General features: G+C 40.6%; 1 protein-coding gene across 2 annotated transcripts; it reads right to left on the bottom strand.

The window, feature by feature from the left end:
• Positions 1-972: 972 nt before the first annotated feature.
• slc45a4b (solute carrier family 45 member 4b) lies at positions 973-20,471 on the bottom strand. 2 transcript variants are annotated; one of them, XM_061674877.1, is made up of 14 exons: positions 19,135-20,471; positions 15,689-15,975; positions 14,720-14,999; positions 11,227-11,415; positions 10,968-11,147; positions 7,950-8,608; positions 7,707-7,859; positions 7,375-7,623; positions 7,158-7,277; positions 5,787-5,886; positions 5,591-5,671; positions 5,354-5,484; positions 5,175-5,243; positions 973-2,574 (listed from the first exon to the last, which is right to left on the bottom strand). In XM_061674877.1, exons 3-14 carry the CDS (start codon positions 14,934-14,936, stop codon positions 2,290-2,292), a joined length of 2,433 nt encoding a protein of 810 aa, XP_061530861.1. In that variant the 5' UTR covers positions 14,937-14,999; positions 15,689-15,975; positions 19,135-20,471; the 3' UTR covers positions 973-2,289. The 2 variants fall into 2 exon arrangements, with proteins under 2 accessions (XP_061530861.1, XP_061530862.1); XM_061674878.1 differs by having other exon boundaries at positions 10,968-11,009.
• Between the last annotated feature and the right edge of the window lie 10 nt (positions 20,472-20,481).

The following is a 20,481-nucleotide window of genomic DNA, read 5'->3' as shown; positions in this document are numbered from 1 at the left end:
CATAATTCAATGTTGTTGAACAAGTTATTCCTATTGAATACTGTCAATATTCAACATTTAATATATAATAAATAAATGTATAACACTATAGGGGGCAGCCAGATGCTAATGAATAAAATCCATTCAGATTCATGCTTTTTGTTGTTTTTTAATTACCCATTATATATCAATTGTTTTTCACATTCACATACTTTACAAAAAAAAAAAAAAAACATTGGATAAAGGAGAACAGCGAATAATAAGGTAACGTCACTTTCTTTACGCATTAAATGTTTTTTTTTTTTTTAATTACCGAGATGCATATAGTCTCTGCAACATTGTTTAGGCGCGTTTTTGACGCGGGAATCTAAGAGTAGGGTGCCGTCGAACAAGCCAATTTTGACATAAATGTAAAACGTGTGTGTGCATGCGTTAGTGCGTCACTCACCTCCTCATCAAGGCCAGTGTTGCACCTCATCAAGTTTGCAGTGACAGACAACATGATGGAGTCCTAAAGCTTTAGAAAATGACTTTGTAACCCTTCCCAGACTGACAGATGTCAATTACTTTTATTTCTCCTCCCTTCTAGAATTTGTTTGGATTATTACATTTTGTTGCAGCGTTTGGGCCACTTCATTTTTTGTCAGGTTCTATTTAAGTGATTTCTTGATAGAACAGGTCTGGAGGTAATCAGGCTTGGGTGTGGTCAGTGAAATTAAACTCAGCTTTGGGATTAGCCACATTTATGACTTGACCAGGAGGGCAGTTACTTATTCACCCAGGTAGCGTTGAAGTTTTTTTTATCTTTGTATATTTTTCTGATATTTACATTTGTTTGATGATCTTAAATTACTATATATAAACTATATCAGAATGATTAAATCCTCTTTGTAAATAAAACATTGATTGACACCCAGACCCTTGTGCAGTATATTATGCCAAAGAGTCAAGGTGGAAGGTTATGTCAATGAATGACAGACAACTGTGGGTGGTTTCAACATTTTTCTTCTTCTTCAAAAGGAGTGGTTTCAAAAACAGCTTAAATCTTTATAAAAAATCTGTTCAGCAACAATAAGAAAACCACCCCAAACGTTGGTGACACGGAACAGAATACAGCTACAAATCTTAACATACTACAGTACATAAAATCCAAACTATTGCCACACATAACACACCCTGTTCCAGGCTTCAATGTGCCACTCGTACCTGTAAGATAACAAATCAAAGACCTTTTGGTGGCTCACAACAAGGAATTTGCTTTTGTTTTTAAATATTAATCGCCATCATTTCCTGAGTTGAATGAGGGCTTTCAGAGCAAATTGTTGCACAACCCAAATTATTACTTGAAAACTAACTGCTATGCCCATTCTGAGCCTTCTGCACTAAAAGGCACTTACAGTAACTTATCAGACTGCATAGTAGATTTACAACTCCTGAATATCACCTTGCATAGTCAAAAGTTTTTCGCAGGCTGCATGATTGGCCTAGTTACTATTTAAAGGGCATTATTATACTAATCCAGAAATATAATTATAAGCCACAGTGGGAGGTAAAAAAAAAAAAAAGGCACCTTATGACAAAATACTTCTAAAGAAACCAAGTCACTCTGCCAAAGTTGATTGCCACTCGGGTACCTGAGGATGTGAGCTAGGAATTTCACTTTTGAGTGTAGTTAAGAAATGATGTGCGGCCTAAACTTTGGCAAAACTGGCATAATGTATCATTTCACATTGCATTTAAATGCCACTGGGGTTCCTGCATAAGGGTGCATAGTGTTCTCATCAACAAATAATAATACAGGCTCTACTAATGGCACAGAAGCCTGTTATGTAAATGCTTGCAATGTTATCACAGTGAATTAAAGCACATCCGTCTGTACGGGGGCAAACGACACCAGACAAACCCAAAATGTAGAGCTTCGTTTTTATATTAACCTGACTGGGACATGTATTTACATCGCTCCTTAGCCAATAATGTAGATAATGCAGGAGAGGCCAAAGTGACACTTTCCCACCATTGTGATCATCTATGAAGAAGCTAGAAGGCATTACATAACAATACAGCATCACCAGGTCTCACTTTGTCCTTCACTGAAACGTTTCTTGTCAAACTTTCTTCCAGGCTCGTTCAGTCTGTCTAGTCCACATTAGCCTGTTCGAGCTGAGGTAGCAACGGGACGTGCAGAACACTCCTCATACCAATGGGACAAATCTGTGCAAATCCATCTTCACTATAATGCTGTGGTTATTTTTTTTCTAATAATTTTCCATCTAGGCCTCATTTCTCCTTCTTCCCCCTACAAGTTTACGCTCAGGCGACTGGTTGTGTCTCAGTATTTTTGAGACTATCTCTGTCTGCCATCTTCTGGAGAGCCAATCTCTCACCACCTTCTTCTCCGTTCTGGTCCAGCTCAAGTGACAAACAGGCCAACTCCTGGTCCTTGGAATCCTCGTCAGGATAAATAACGAGGAAACAGGCGACGAGGAAGCCGAGGAAGGAGCTGCCGGACGCCACCATCGGAATGACTCGCACGCTGCCCACAGTCTTGATGACCGCTCCCAGTGCCGATGCGACTAGAATTTGGCTTATATAAACCTGGAAATATTGAGAAATTATATAGACTTGAGCATTATGATTTTAAGACATGCAGAGTAGCATCTGATTGAACATAATTTGCTCAGGGATGCTTGGCAACTGATTTGACAATTTTCTAGCATTATTAGGGTCGCGGGTTTGCTGGAGGCTATCCCAGCCGGCTTTGAGTGAGAGGCAGAATATACCCTGGACTGGTTGCCAGTCAATCGCAGGGCACATAGAGACAAAAAAACAAACAACAACAAAATTCACATTCACCCCTACGGACAATCTATGCATGTTGGAATGTGGGACAAAACAAACTCCACAGAGGAGGACGTGAGTCAAGATTTGAACCCAGAACCTCAGAACTGTGAGGTAGATGTGCGAACCGCGAGCTCACCGTGCTGCGGCAGGTAAATCTAGTTTGTATTTTTAAATGATTTTTTTCCCATGCTGTGATTCAACAGAACAATCTCAGGATGTTACATCTCAGTGTTGTATTGTGAAAAATAACTCAGTTGGAGTTTCCAGAGTGGAGGACTGCGTGGATGTACAGCCCCAATTCCAATGAAGTTGGGAAGTTGTGTTAAACATAAATAAAAACACAATAAAATAATTTGCAAATCATGTTAAACCTATATTTAATTGAATAGACAACAAAGACAAGCTATTTCATGTTCAAACTGATTAACTTTATTGTTTTTAGCAAATAATCATTAACTTAGAATTTTATGGCTGCAACACATTCCAAAAAAGCTGGGACAGGGTCATGTTTACCACTGTGTTACAGCACCTTTTCTTTTAACAACATTCAATAAACGTTTGGGAACTGAGGACACTAATTGTTGATGCTTTGTAGGTCGAATTCTTTCCCATTCTTGCTTGATGCACCGCTTAAGCTGTTCAAGTCCGGGGTCTCCGTTGTCGTATTTTACGCGACACACATTTTCAGTGGGAGACAGGACTGCAGGCAGGCCAGTCTAGTACCCACACTCTTTTACTATGAAGCCATGCTGTTGTAACACGTGCAGATAATGGGTTGGCATTGTCTTGCTGAAATAAGCAGGGGCGTCCATGAAAAAGACGTTGCTTGGATGGCAGCATATGTTTTTCCAAAACCTGTACGTAGCTTTCAGCATTAATGGTGCCTTCACAGATGTGTAAGTTACCAATGCCATTGGCACTAACACAGCCCCATACCATCACAGATGCTGGCTTTTTAACTTTGCGTCCATAACAGTCCGAATGGTTCTTTTCCTCTTTGGCCCAGAGGACACGACGTCCGCAATTTCCAAAGCAATTTGAAATGTGGACTCGTCGGACCACAGAACACTTTTCCACTTTTCATCAGTCCCTCTTAGATGACCTCAGGTCCAGAGAAGCCGGCAGCGTTTCTGGGTGCTGTTGATAAATGGCTTTTGCATTGCGTAGTAGAGTTTCAAGTTGCACTTACGGATGTAGCGCCGAACTGTATTTACTGACACTGGTTTTCTTAAGGCGGCACGGTGGATGACTGGTTAGAGCGTCAGCCTCACAGTTGTGAGGACCAGGGTTCAATCCCCGGCCCCGCCTGTGTGGAGTTTCCATGTTCTCCCCATGCCTGCCTGGGTTTCTCCGGGCACTCCGGCTTCCTCCCACATCCCAAAAACATGCATGAATTGGAGACTCTAAATTGCTCGTAGGTGTGAATGTGAGTGCGAATGGTTGTTTGAATGAATGCTTGTGAATAACAGCGCAATTCAGGGAAGCTCTTTTTATACCCAATCATGGCACCCACCTGTTCCCAATTACCCTGTTCACCTGTGGGATGTTCCAAACAGGTGTTTGATAAGCGTTCCTCAATTTTCTCAGTCTTTTTTGCCACCTGTCCCAGCTTTTTTGGAAAATGTTGCAGCCATAAAATTCCAAGTTAATGATTATTTACTAAAAACAATAAAGTTTATCAGTTTGAACGTTAAATATCTTGTCTTTGTAGTATATCCAATTAAATATAGAATGAACATGATTTGCAAATCATTGTAGTCTGTATTTGTTTATGTTTAACACAACGTCCCAACTTCATTGGAATTGGGGTTGTAGTTGAACCTCCCATAGTTGACGGAATGTTGGTCTTCGATAGCAAACTTGTTGAACGTGAGTAATGCACTCCATTTTGCCTCAATTGTGTCAGACACGATGAATCAAAAACCAAGAGAATTCTTAATGCTCAATAAAGTGATAATTGTCAGTGACAGGTGATTTATACAATGCACTTTTTAACATACTTAATTGCCACGTGTCAAAAGTGCATAAAGTTAACATATATTGCATATTGTAAAAGCAATAAAAACCCAAGTACGCTGACACCAAAGTCTTTCTGCTTTAAATGTGAGTTTCATCCGGTGTACATTCATCTGTTTCTTCTTTCATGTTCTTCTCTTAACTGTTGAGGTGATCATTTTGGAATAAATGTTGCCAAAAATCCAAAGAAAATGCAAAGCTTGCTCCATATTTTCCTCAGTTTTGGGTCAAATTTATAATTGTACAACCACAGGGGCATTCAACTTAAGAGGTTCTACTATCATTGAGTCGTGTTGGGTAATACAAGCTTGGAGCTTGGAACGGTTAAAATGACTTACTTGGCATGATAGGATAGCGCAGTCAATACCAAAACCTCTTCTACTGTTGGCTGGACTGTGGTGGATGTACTGAGGAAAGCATTACAACAGCAGAGAATGTAATTTTCACTGACGAATTCAGTGTTTCTGATTGCTCGAACAAATATTTTTACAACTCTGTTCTGGCATTACACAAATACCTCTTTAATTTCATGGTACTGTCCTAGTAAGGCATATGGACAGTAAGACATGCTCATGGAGATGATGCCCATGCTGCTGATCATCACCATGGCGACGTAGACATTCGGGAAGATGGCCATCGCCGCAGTTCCTAAGGTTAGAAAGGCATACGTATAGTGAACACATACAGTGCATGATATATTGTACGTTGATGATTGTAGCATATTTCTGCTGTTGATTCTGTCATGGATTCTCACCTATTGCGAAGCCCAGAGTCCCCATAATGTAGATGACCTTGATGCTCAGGTCAAAGTTATCTAGGTACTTCTGAAGGATGGCTGGTTGGAAAAGAGACAAGTGGGACGGAAGTGCAATTGTACCACTGATTACTGTCATTTTGGAGAAAGTTAATGGTCTTGAAAAGCTCATTTCGTTTTTATAGTGCATTTATACCTGAGCAGACAGCAGCAGTAGCAGCATTGACCACAAGCCCCCAGCACCCCATCTGCACGCCGCTGTTGTAATTCTGGAACTCTGTGGAATTAGCTAGTGCCTGCAACAATGATTATACTATTAACAGATATATTGTTTTAAAAAGCTATATACATACAATTATTTCTAATTCATTGATTATTTGAGTGCTTCATTTCCACCAGGAAAAATAGACAGCTCAGTTTCCGCTGAGCGTCTAAAGTAAAAACTGATACCGGCCTTATTTCAATGGATCGGGTACTCGTGAAGGCCAGCAACCGATAACCAATTTTTTTCGCCTGAAGTATCGAGTAAGTCCTCCATTTGGTGCTACACTGTGGCGGTTTGGCACGTTAGCGTTCATCACGTGCATCAGAAAGCAAGAAAGATCTTTGTTCATAATTATAATTTAATCGTGTTAATTCAAATTGTCTATACTGTATCAAAAGTACATGTGGTATCAGTACTCAGTATCGGCGAGCACTGAAAAATAAATATCATGGTATCAATACATCCCTCCTGCAAGACATAAGAATAAAAACATTACTATATTAAAACTTAAAAGCTGAGCAAAATAACTGCATTAAGTGAGAAAACAGAAGTGAGTTTGTCTTTTATTATATATAAACATATAACATCTTTTGCGCCACGGACCAGTTTCACGTAAAGATACATTTTGACAGAGCGGCCTTCAGACAAATGAAAACAAATGATTAAATATACAACTTATTACGCTGAATGTAAATGTGATTAACAGGAGCCCTGCGCTTTTTTTCTAGTCAACGAGCTGGTCCCATGTTGGAGTAATATTTTTTTCTTTTCAACAAACCTCCAAAGTTTTGGCCTCCATGTGCCGAAGCCGTTTTGATGGCTTCATTGTCTCATTTGTGGGCATGTTGTGACATTTTATGGTAAGTGGGTTTGGTGTGTGCAAGTCAACTGGCAAAAAAAAACATACCAAAAGTACGGTATAAACTATGGTTGCTATGCTAAACTATGGCTTTCTTTTTGTTGGAAGTTGTGTGATGTTTGACTGTCCCAGTGTTTCCCTTTTTGAAGAAGCTATCAAAACAGCTTTTTGTTTTTTACTTAGTTTTGGTCGCTTTGGGTTTACTTTTTTTCCCCTCATCATGTGACCGAGTTGACCGAGAAGCAAACTTCTTTCACATTCTGATAATCAATTAATTATTTTTTGTCCAGTCCCTCTGTGCGGCCCCGGTGTGTTCCGTTTATATGTATATATGAATTTATTTATTTATTTAAAATAAAGGCATTGGATTTCAGGTATAGTTCAGTTACAGCCAATGCAAACTGCAAAAACAAAACACAAACGTAGGAAGTGTGTCTGTGTACCTTGGGGTCTCCATGGAAGATGACTTGGCCCATGAAATCTGTATAGAAGACAGCTTGAGCTAAATAGGAAAACCATGTGACCAGGTGACACACACACAGCCTCCACAGCGGCTTTGGCATCTGCACAGTATAGAACCAGAAGAAATATCATTTCACAAAAACTTGAGTGAAGGTGTTTGGGAGTAATATTTAGAGACCTATTGCAATTGTCTCTCACCTTCAGCATTGACAACCACAGCAGTCGTACAGTTGTGCCCCCGTTGGGCCCGTCATCACTGCTGGAGTCCACTGAAGAAAGACTGCTTTCCGACAACTGAAACTCCCGCCTGTCTGCATTCATCTGCAGATCACTAAGATCATTCAGACTGCGGGAAGTGGTGATTGGCGGAGGACTAGAGGTGGTTGTCCGTCGCAATCGGTGACGCTGGGATCCCACTCGTCCATAATAAGAGAATGTAAAAGAAGGCTGAAGAAACAGGAACAACCCCAGGCTGTTTTATATTAGTATTCCCAATTTTTTGTGAAAGATGTTTTATAAAAGTGTTTTACTTGTCGGTAGAACGTATGTTTGTGTGGGCGCGGCGAAGATGTGGCGCTGAGGAGCCGAGTGCCAGTTTTGTTGGAGGTGTGGCTTTTGTTTGCATTGCAGTGCTCAGTGGAAGACAAGCCAGCATTGACACCAGCACCATTAGCCAGCTTGGTCTGCTCAATAGGACGGAAACAAAAGCACATGCGTCTTACAAAATGCCTCTTGAGCATACAATAAATCACATAATAGGAAATCTACTTTACATTTGGTTTCATGTGTGAGCCGTCAGAGGCAGGACTAACTTCAGGAGGACCATTAATCTGACCATTAAGCTCAGAAAAAGCAGAATCTCCAGATTCCCCAACCACTATTCGATCTGCAGGTTTTGGTGGTCCGCCAGGACTCAAAGACCCAATACTCTGCTTCGAAGGCTTGAACGAATCTTTTAGACCTTCCTGGATTTCAGGTAAAGCCTGGTGTAGCTCTGGCAAGAAAAGCTGGATCTGCAGGTCAAGGTCAGGATCCAGGTTGATTGTCGTGTCTGGCATGGCCAAGACTGAATCGCTTTTACTCCGCATTCGCTCCATAATCAGGAAGTCCATTTCCTCAACCTTAGGATCTGATTGGTGGTTATCTCCGAAAGGGGGGTCCTCCTCTGCAATGACCTCAAGAAGCTGTGGTGTGTGACTAACTAGTCGGTAAGATGATTGACTGGCTGAAGTCCTTCTTCCTTTGATATTAAACTGCTGGGATGCCACAAATTGTTTCTCAGGGATACTGAACATGTGCAGTATGACAGAGATAATGAAAATGATGGCTGTGAAAAGGAAGAGGACTTGCTGCTGTGACTTAAACGCTTGACCCAGAGAGGTGCCAGTCCAGTCGAGACCGCCTAGCATGTAGCCCAAGGCGCCACCAAGCCCTGGAGACACACACACACACACACACACAAAAGAGCATCATTGTTTGCATGCCACATTATTCTTCTGTGTACCCATTTTTCACAAGATTGTACAATGCCATGACTGGTCTCGTTAAAAAAAAAAGCACTAACAGTACTATATTTGTAGTAACTGCTCAGCCAAGTGCAGGCGCACTTTTCTATTTTCACCAAGTAAAACATATGAACAGTACATCATATTTACTACACATATCAACTACACATTCTGTAAGTACACTGTGTCCCAAAAGTAACTTAACACTTTTTTGTATTTTGTGTCAAGTATCACTTGGGCAGACGTGAGGCCATCAACATTTGACAGCTTGGGCTTTGCAGTTTTTGTGAGCATATAATTCCCTTACTGTATTCTATCCATGGCAAATTTCTTGTACAGGCTTCAGGTTGTCGAGCATCATAATCTTCCACTTGAAGCCTTTGAAAAACCTCAAGTCGGTATCGGTAAAGAGTGTTCACTCTTTGAAGCATCCGCTAAATTGAACTTTTGTTGATGTGCCGGGGCATCCCTCAGGATAGACTTTCCCTGGATTTTCGCGAACGCCTGCCCTAGAAATTAGGTGTTGTAGCGGACATGTGCTCCGCAAATCAAGGCACCAAAGAGACTCGCACCCACTTGAGAACCCTACTCCTCCACGCTGCCGTGCTGTGAGATGGCGACTAGGAGAGTGCGTGGTGTACGTCAAGTGGACCTTAGCCTAATTAGCAGCTTCCAGTCAAATCGTGATCCCTGACTTCAAAAGACGCCTTCCCGGACCAAATGGTTGGGGAAGACTATGTGGTTAATATTCACCCATTCGCGTGAGGCTCCACCCACTGGCGTTGAGAGGAACTGCAAGCGCCAGAACTTGTGGACGTGCCTCTGATGTTTGTTAACGGAAGATAAAATGTCCGTTTTTATATCTTGCAAACTCTGTAGAAATATTCCAAATGTATGCCTTGGTGTCTGTGTCCCCATTCTCACTTTGACAGGTCCTCTGCAAGATTTTGAAAGCTGTTCATGATTTCAAACAGTACGAAATGTTGTATTGAACAATAAGCAACCCATCTGCCATGACCAAAGTTTAAACAATGATTCTATGCGTGAGAGTACAAAGTTGGGAGTGTTTGAGATTAATATTATTTTCAAAACCCATTTACTCAAATTTGCAGACAAGATTCAGGCTGGTGGGCGTGGTCTTTTCGAAGTCGGCACTCCCTCTTCCTACGCCGCGCCCCTGGGTTAAAACTCTAAACTCACACCTTTCTCAAAAGAGTAGAGTTTGAGTTGAGTTTTCTTTTTCCTTCAACTAGTACATGTGCTGGTAGCTCGCCAGCCTCCGGCCACCCCTCCCCTCTTCTTTTGTTCCCTTTTTGTCCTCGTGTGCCTTTTAGCCCAGCGACCACACACGATGTCCTGTTTTCCATTTTCGTACACCTTATTTTCTTTCTTTCGTTTACCCTTAGTATTATTTTCTTGTTGTAGTTTGTAGTTGTAGTTGTGTGTTTCATTAAATGTACCATAAAATTCCACTCGTGGTCGTATTTTGTGTGTGTTCTGAATTTAAGTAAACCTCTGTAGCCTAGGACTCAAAATGTCGTAGAGTGTAGCAACCTCCAGATTATGAGACTGATTAAAAAGGTTTGTCGTCATTTCGCCTAAAGTTAAACTTGAAAAAATTGACATCGTGCCCTTTTCGAGACATTAGTTTGATTTTAACAATTAAATCAAAATTACGATAAACCGGAAGTAACGCAAACGTCGCTCCCGACTTATTACTTTATCCTAAATTAGTTACAATTCTGGTCACTGATGGTGTAGTGGTACACTCGCCTGACTTTGGTGCAGGCAGCGTGGGTTCAGTTCCCACTCAGTGACGGTGTAAATGTGGATGCGAATGGTTGTCCGTGTCTATATGTGCCCTGCGACTGACTGGCGACCAGTTCAGGGTGTAGTCTGCCTTTCGCCCGCAGTCAGCGGAGATAAGCTCCAGCGCCCAGCGACCCTAACCAGGATAAGCGGTGTTGAAAATGGATAATTACAATTCTTATTTGATATAAAATCGCTACAGTGATATTATCAGTGGTGGTAGTAGGTAGCCTTCAACCTCGTGGTTTGTCAAGAACAGCTCCTGTTTCGAGAAACTTGTCATGGATAGGGTAAATTGTACTATGCATTGGAGCTGTGTGAAATTCTCAAACTGGCGCTTAAGTGTAGATAGAAAAACTTCTTGTCAGGCCGATATTTCTGAAATATTATGGTTCCAGGGCCCACTTTTGGGCCTCACCCCACCAGTTGAGAATCACTGAATCATAATTTCTGTGAAGTCATGCCTCAAATTGTTACCTGCTGAAAAGGCGTGGATATTTAGGGCCATATCTTGCTCCTCTGTGTCCGCAACATCAAGAAGGTAAGCTCTAATCGGTCCATCACACGCATCAGCACTAAAGTCCAGCACCATCACTCCCAAAACTGTGAGGATGATGCCCACTGGCTGACTACCAGGGCGATCACCAATGGAAAGCCCTGAAAAAAACTCGCATTGATATCAGCCGGCGGGCTAAGTTGCAAAGTGACATTTTGGCGCAATAAACTTTGAACTCACCAATTAGTGATCCGTTTAAGAACATTGCCATACCGAGCAGTACACCAACACACAAAGCCAGTATGAATGGCCTCCTCCGACCCCATCGCAGCGTACAGCGGTCACTGGCCGAGCCCATCACAGGTGTGAGGATGAGACCAAAGATAGGACTGAGGAACCATGTTAGACTGTAATATTGCTCAGGCAGGCCTGGGGACAAACACACACATATATAAATATATAAACACACACACGCATACACACACAGACACACACACAATAGAGTCAATTCATGCTATAAATTCAAGGAGTGGTCACAGGACACTCAACAGTTGACTTTGACAAAAGAACCTTATAATTTTAGTCCCTATCACAGGGCAGAAACAGTTGATAGTTGTGATCATTTGTAAAATTATTCATTTTGTTGAATCGCTCCTTTATAAGGCAACTTTGTGCTGCCGTTTTGGAACTAATGCTGTTAAGCGACAGCATTCATATTTTTGTCATGCACTGACTTACATTTAAGTAAATAAACCACATAAGAAGTGGGTTGATACTTTATGATGTGCAGGTTTTTTTTTTGTCTTTCTACATTACCTACAGCATTCTTTCTCAAAAGCAAAGCACAAATCACCTCATTCAAAAATGATGGTAGCTTCCTCTAACCAATGACGATTAGCAGACCAGTTGCAACAGTGCAGAAATAGTACCACACAATGAGACTTCTATGAGAACTTAAAACAGTTTGTTAGATTTAAGTACACACATTCATGTTAGGTTGCCTGCAAGACAACAGCAAACATTTTCCATCCCTTGTAGAGAAGTGGAGGATTGTTTTCTTCTCCATTGTATTCCTAGCAGTCTGGTTATCTGGCTGCCTGGTTCTCACGGGAAGAACATTTTACCCACGCTGCCTTCCTCTGCTGAGGTCTTCTCTACCCTCTTAAGTCAACACAATTGCAGCTACAGTTGCAAAGCATGGAGGGGGGCCAACAAATGACATTCCTGCAGTTAGCAGTTTTGATTCAAGTAGTTTACTGACATTCTGATTATATGATGTTTGTACTTTTTTAAAAGACCTTTTTTGTATGTGTTTCAATTCAGCTATTCAAATGAGGCAAATAGATATATTGCTAACAGGATATGGGGCTTGACCATGAAGATGTCCTAAACAGAAAACATCTAAATTATGATGGCAAAGCAGAAACGTTTCCACATGACAAAATTAATGTTCTACTTGGCTAACAGATGATCCTAAAGAGGTCAGACATTATAACTAAAGATTTGTTATTGTTAAAAAACAACAAAGAATCATATCATCCAACATTCAGATGTTATGATGTGCGGTAGCTAAATCTTGAAAACCGAAGCAGGCATTGTGGACACTACTTGGCATCAAGCAGCACAAGTTCAACTACAATATGGCCAAAACAGCTGTGGTAGAAATCAAATCAGAAAGCCAACTGTTTGGTGTGGGACCACTTTGAACAGCGACAATTACAAGGGTTTTTTTTTTTTTTTTACCTAATAACTTAGTAATACCCTTTACCCTGTACACATAAAATACTGAAGAGGCTGCTAGAAATTGAATGGAATAAGGTTCTCCTTACTGATGAACCTAATGCATTGATATTCCGACATGAAAGCAACAACAGCAACTTTGGAGCAGGAAAACATTATTATAACAGGCGAATGACGATGATAATAATGGTAATGACCATTATGTTAATTTTCTCCAAAGTCGATCAAGGAAATCCAGTTGCGGCTCTCTATTTCTGACCATGCCATTGTCTGTTAACAAATGTCCATTTACAGATGTAGTATGTTCACAAATCCATTTTTACCACTGGTAAATTTTATTGCCAAAGAGGACAGAGGGAAAATTCCATTACACAACCATTTGCCAAGCCTGCGAAAAAAGACAACAAAAAGAAAGTAACGCTCTCCATTTTCAACAGCTGGGGCTAAGGAAAAGCACTGGAAAGGTGGATGCTTAGAAAATGTAAATGCCTCCATAACACCCTGAATAGGTTTTAAACCTAATCTTTCTCTCAATATTGCAAACCCGGGGAAAGACGGTGAAGCTGAAATGTGCTGTGTTGGACATTCTTGACATACCAGGAAAAAGTGCCTTTGTTTCGTTTGCCATTGACATTGGTGATAGCTATTGCTGGGCATGCAGGTTACATGACACTGCGGTGCAACACGTCCGCGGTGCCAGTCCAGTTCCCAAACATTTCTGCTGTTGTCCCATTATTGTTGCAGGGAGTTTTAAGTGTTATACTGAGTTGGGCACTCCTTAAGGCAGCTGTTACAATAAATGAATTATGCAATAAAAGGTTTAGTATTGCTCAATTGACAGTGAGGTCTTGCCATTGTATGACTGTAACCAAGTTATGTGGTATACAGTGCAAAAAGAGCCTTTCACATGCTTTGAACCAAAAGTAAATACAGTATCTGCTGTGAAACAACATACCGCAAGAGTGTTTACTTACCCACAGTATACCTCGAGTTGTGATGATGTAACAGTGGAAAACAGTATGGTTGTTCTAGCATTGACCTGTTAGTGAGCACATTGATTTGAGAATGCTAATTGTACTCGACTCTGACAAAGTGTTTTTCGACACAAATGTAAAACACAAAGCCAAATTGGAGAGAAAAACAGGAAATTCTAGTAGACTCATCATAGTTAAATACTTCCCTTATCAATATTATTTTAGTCCTACTTATTAGGAAAGCAGCCACAATGATCCCACATGACAAATGTTGATTTAAGAATTTGAGAGCCAGACAGTAGCACTGCATTACTTTCAAAAACAATTATGAACGCTTAACGACAATAAGAAAATGTGTTCACTGAACCCTCTTTGGTTACTTAATTAATTCACTGCCATTGACGGCTTTAGAAGTCAAATATCCACGTTAACTCAGAAGGCTGGCAGCGAATGAGTTCTTACCGGTAAGTTCAATTGGACGCCACAGGGCTCACCATAATGTGACATCTGCCAGCCAATCAGTACAAAGGAATAAAGGAAGTTAGACTAAAATATAATGGAGGCTAATTGTATTTTGCGAGTACACCAACCAGCCACAATATTGCACAACTAACACAATATGATGATGTCAAATACAAGTGCTCTATTAAATAGTCTTCATTATAAAAGATAATAATGTTCAGTTTTGATTGACAGTCAGAGAGGGATTGTATGTCCGGATATTTTGTGGTACCCAAAATATTGGGAACAGCTCATTATGATGCAGTACATTTATATATTATTGCAAACTACAACCACAATAATAAGTGCCGTATGATGGGTTAAGAAATGTTAAATCTCATCTTGTACCAAGATAAAAAATAACTCTTTACTAATATTTAATTTTTAAAATTTAAATTAAATCATTAAACTAGTTTCTGACTGCAGGCCATTAAGGCGCCAGTCAACTCATGCGACCACATTGGCAACTGTAGTACAGTACTTGTATGAGGTTTCATAAATGTTGAATGTTTGTTTACCTATCTGGAGCAACACTGGTATGACCAGGGCAGTTTCCATAGCATAGCAGTATTCCCGGCCAAACATCACTGCTCCGTGCATGACCCAGCGGTGCAGGGGGGTCTGCATGCCTCTACCTTCGCCCGATGATTCCTCTGCATCCTCTGCCTCACTTTCGCTGTCGACTTCCATTGGCCTCCTCTTCTCGTCAAGGTCTAAAGTTTCCTGTTCTCCCATTGGTGCTTTGCTATGTGCTTTTTATTTTATTAACTTCTTTGAAGTTAAATTGTGGTTATCACCCTATAAGGAATACAATTAAAATCCATGATTGCATTATTTTCATTATTCACAAGCTGAGAACTTTACTCTTCAGTTTCAAGCCCCAAACTACTCACATCGCTGCTGTTTTCAAATCTCCTCAGTGCCTCTCCACTTCATGTCACAGTACTAATCCTTCCCATTGCTAAAGGTCTAACAACATCAATCCTCTAATGTCCCACAAACCCGCTGAAAAAGATGCAGTGTTCGCACATTCCAAACACGCTCCAAAACGGTTTAAAAAACATAAAATTCAGTCAGAGCAATTATTTACACATAATTTAGTTTTGCCTTATGTTTTATTTCCCCCCCCCCCCCCGCAGCATGGCTTACAAAGTTATATGAAAACTTAAACAAATAAATAGCCCCCCAAAGTTTAAAACAATAAAAATAAAGTTTTCCAAAATTTCAATATAACTGAAATGTTAATCTTTCACTTGTTTTTGTTTTAAACAAAAACAAAAGGTGCAGATAGTTCCCAGGGTCAGCATTATCAACTGAAAATGTAAATAAATAGCCCTGAAGTTCACCAAGTTTTAAATTGATCTCTTATTGGCCATTGAGTTAAAAAAATAAAAAGGCCGATACCTGAACATGAGCACAGATAATCGGCCTGGACGATAATCGGTCTTTCCCTAATTTTGTTTGTTTCAATTAGCAGCATCACTTACCTGCAAAATACTGATGATGAAAATCTTATTCCGTCCATCATGCCTTTTGAAGGTTTGATAAGTGAAAATGCTCCTGCAGCTCAGCAGGGTAGCAGCTTTGTTCCTCTGTGTGTGTGTGTGTGTGTGTGTGTGTGTGTGTTGGAGTTACTCTCTAACTGTGTTTACAGCGGCTGCATGGGGTGATGGAAAGCTTTTTGATTGCACAAGTTTTGTGTGTACTTGTCAGCAGTGTGTGTCTCTCTTTGAGCCAAAATGTGTGCACGTTTCTCGACAAAGACAGCAGCAACCTGCGGAGAAGCAAACACAATGGTGAAAAAAATAGTATTGCAAAGATCACTATTTTTCTGCTACCACACTGACACGTGAGCCATTAAAGGCAAGAGTTGAACTCAAACTTATATGGTTAGAGGTCAGAGGACAAAGATTTAAAAATGTTCCTTGATAACTCAAGAACCCCTTTACAAACCACATATATTGGCAGATATACAGCAGTTAAATCGATATGAGCAGAATGCGCCTGCTGCTTTTTGCACTGCGCGCCTTCCGATCTTCGTCTCTTTCCGGCGCTGTGACGTCACACAAGCCAAACATACTGTTCATTCGGTGTTGTGTGCTATTGCTCCATGCTGTTGTTCCCGTCCTCGTATATTTGTCTTATGATTTAACGATGTCACGATGGTTTATTGTGTGGCATTTGGTTGTACAAATGCTTCAGGCACTGGCAAGAGTTTTTTGGGGGGCTTTCCAAGTGAAAAAGGAATACATGACCAGTGGATAGGCAAAGTCAATCGACAGGGTAAGAAACGTGCTCAGCTAAGGGTGCCTAGCAAGCATTCCAAACTGTGCAGATCACTTCGAAACTGGCGTGTTGTGAGTAAGGCTTAGCAGAAAGCATTGGATAGAGGCAGCGGCTGAAACCAGCTGCGTTGCCAACTATTTTTCTTACGGCCATCGGGACATCCACCGCCAGCAAGAGAACTAAATCTTGGAGCCGCCACGATGCAGCGGCGAAGCGGCGCAGACAAGAGGTGAGCATTTCCTTGTACATACCTACGACTTTATTATGGTTACTATGCACTCTGCAGTAGGGAAAAAAAAAGACCCACACAGTACTTTTCAGTACTGTCGTCTGTACTTTTGCCTATATGGCAAGCCAACAGACACATGGCAAAGACTGTGTGCGGCGTGTTATACTGCAACTCGAGCGAGGGGCACACAACAAATACCACATCCTATGTAAAAGCTTGTGCCATGTCACTGAAAGATATATGAATATATAATACGTATAGTCATGCTAAAAAATATTGTAACCCCTGAGGTGGCATTATTTCAACCCATGAGTGTAGACAAAAACTTGATGCTTTTGACATACCGTCATATGGAGCCAGTGGCTACTCTCTTTTTCTGTTGTACAGCTCCTACTTAGCTGCTCGTCGTCATCACTGTCTGATCGGCAGATACGCTTTGACGATGCTAAGTTCAGTTGGGCGCTCCTGTAAATCGAAATCCCCCTCCTCCACATATTCCAACACATTGCTCGCCATTGTGCTGTGTTTGTCAATTGCAACGTCACTTCTGGTAGCCCTTGCGGTGGATAGAGTAACCACACCCTGGTGTCTTGAACTTCGGGTATAAAAAAAAAAAACTAAACTATGGTTGAAAACTTGATGGAAGTTACGTGCATGTATTACATAACATATAAACAATGCAAATATGAATTTTAACTCACCACATAACATCTTTGTCATCTGACCTTTAAATAATCAACCTTTGGGAAAATATTGTCATGGTCTGCATTTCGGTTTGAGTTGTGTTTAATTTTGTTCCATGTTTGTCGTGTGCTCATTTAGTTATTGTGTCCACCTGTTGTTGTCGACCTTCTACCTTGTGTCGACCAATCAGCTCCCTCCAGCCACTCGTGTCTTGTCCAGGTGTTCCTCTTTGTCTCGTCAATCTGTTTGTATTTAGTTCCTTGGTTTCTTTCAGTTCTTGTCGGTTCACTGTCATTGCAGTTTGTCATTTTCAGTTGTCATTGTCAGGTGTCACTGTCCAGGTCTGTTCCAAGTCTTACTCAGCAGTCATGTTTTGTTTCCATTTTTGATTTATTCAAGTGTTTCTTTGTTACTTTGGTTATCTGTTGTGGGACTTTGTTTAATTTGCTTTTTCCAGGTTCCTTGTTTGCCCTTTTTTTGGAGATTAAATATTATTTTTTGAGACTCCCACACTCCTGCCTTGTATACCTGCTTCCATGCACTTGGGTCCTCCAGGTTTTTGCCTTGCCTTCAAATAACCTAACCGTGACAAACATGATACAGTGAAAAAATTGTGTACTGTATCTGTGGAAGCCCGAGCTGATCTGGACTCCTCCATGATACAGTATCTCATGCTTAAATCACTATCAACTAGAAATAGTACTTGTGTGTGAATGCTCAATGATGCATTTAATACGACTAAGAAAGAAATGAATTCATGCAACTACTGCTTCCCAAAGATGCCATGGAAATATGCCCCTTGGGAGCTTTGAACATTGGGAATAATGACAATGAAGGCACAACATTACAGTTGTCATCATTGGTGAAAGGTGTGAAACAAGTGTTTGCACTGAGAAAAATTATAGCTCACCTGACAAAAATTATAGCTCACCAAGCCCAAGAAGAAAAAAAAAAAAACAATTTCAAAAAATAACATGAGATGGCCTTGTAATTACAGCTAAATGAAAGCGACTTTCTGCATGTCCCGCACTATACTTCTGACTCTACCTCTACTGCATTAGTTCTATTGTACTCATTACTTTTCCTAATACAGTTCAACCTCACGCTTTTCTAAGCAAGCTTTGAGGCATATATTCCCTGAAAACCCTATTTCCACAAAATTGTATGGCCTTAGCAAAGTGAGATCTAACACCCATGGGGAAGAACACATCAGAGCAATCTGACTGTATACCAAAGGCGATGACACACTGTCTATTATGATGAAATCTTTGGAGAAACGACACTGGTATTCGTGCCATTACATCAAAACTAGGCTTGGCTCTCTCAGCATCCAGACGGATGCCGCATGTAAGCTTTTAGACAGTTTAAATACTAATGCATAAAGAGCGATACGCATACAGCACCTCTTAGATGTATCCTCTAGTGAATTAATGGAAGTTGTTGAGCCGGTCAGGACATGTTTTTTTTTTTTTTTTCTTCCTCTGGCGCGTCGTAACTATGTCTTTACCTGTTGATGCTACAACAGGCTGCCGTAACTCTTCTTCGAGGTGCAGAGCAAAAAAAAAAAAAAAAAAAAAAAAAAAAAGCATGTGTCAAGTCCAGCTGGGTTGTCAAAGCCGCTACACCGTTTGACAATTTTGGCTAAGGTTAAACATGGAGCGCTAACCTGCCGCACAACGGTAACTCAAGCAATTCCCACACTTGTAAGGAAATGACAAAGATGTACAAACATACCCGAGGATGTTATTCCATAAACAAACAGGCGTCAGTTGCTCGTCGCGAACCGTCTTCGATACCGCGGACAGCGAAGCGCTCAGCGTGGGCTAGCGGGCTCGGCTAACCTTTGGCAGCTAGACGAGGAGGCTCCGAGTAGCCGTCCACTTGCAACGACAGACTTGCAGTACACTCCCCTTGCCTGCCTCAATTGCAACGGTTTCCACAGTAACAAAAAGAGAGGCGGAGCCAAAACGGCCGGCGTGCCGCGTCATCACACCGGAAGGTGACGATCACATGTACGTAAGTGATGATTAAAAGGGAAAAAATGAAAAAGTTTTTTTTTTTTTTAAATTAACTTAATATAATACAATAATAAAACTATGTATATATTAAATTGTCCGTAACAGTCCGTCAAAAAATTAATTGGACCACCACACAATGATTTATGCATTATGCACCAAAATAATTTTTTATGTTTAAATATTACTATCCATGAATTAAAGAAATACGCCCATATGTATAGAACCACTTTTGACCAATTTTTCTAATGCTATAAATGATCAAATATAGTGATATATTGATTTATGGTTTATGATAATTATTGAGTAGGCTATAATTATCAATAGTTACATACATATTTACAGGCTATATACTGTATATTATTATTATTGCTCTCCATTTTTATTTCGTGACCTCATACGAGGGCATTACAGTATCATTTACCAAAACAAATAGTAAATAATAGTTATTCACATGGATTCTCGAGCAGCAAAATATTGTTTGAGTTTGATGTGCTTCATTCCTATTATTTCTGGATTCTCAGAGAAGCCCAGTGAGTCAAATTTGGGTATAACGAGGTGAATTCTGTTTGAAATTCCTGATTCCTGTTTAAAACGGTAAAACGTTACTGAAATTGAAAGCGTTCATAATGCTGGGTGGACTCTAGTGTTCATGACAGGCTGTTTATTAATAAGTGTGTTGACCACTGTACGGTACTATTGAAGCTTTTTCGAATTTCCTCTGAGCAGTGTTGCCCTCTGCTGTATAAAGGCGGTCATCGTTCCTTGTCATTGTCTTGTAATAATCCAGAGCCAAGAATATTCATCCAAAAAGGAATAGGTGTGGTCTGTTTTATATTGCTGTCTTTTATCCTTCCGCCTTCCATTATGTTCCTTTGTTAATGGCAACAGTTGATTTCTGGCCATTAAAGTCTTCACAGCTTCGCTTCCTTCTGCAGTGTAAAATGTCAGCCCAGTTGTGAGTCTTCATCACCCTCATAATGAATTGTATTTGCTGTATCAACGCTGTTCATTAATGTGCAATACGGTGGCCGTCCCGTGGTTGATGCTGCACATTCCTCAAGTC

Source organism: Phycodurus eques, chromosome 4 (assembly GCF_024500275.1).
Source record: "Phycodurus eques isolate BA_2022a chromosome 4, UOR_Pequ_1.1, whole genome shotgun sequence".
Lineage (NCBI taxonomy): Eukaryota > Metazoa > Chordata > Actinopteri > Syngnathiformes > Syngnathidae > Phycodurus > Phycodurus eques.
This window is presented reverse-complemented; position numbering and strand designations above follow the sequence as displayed.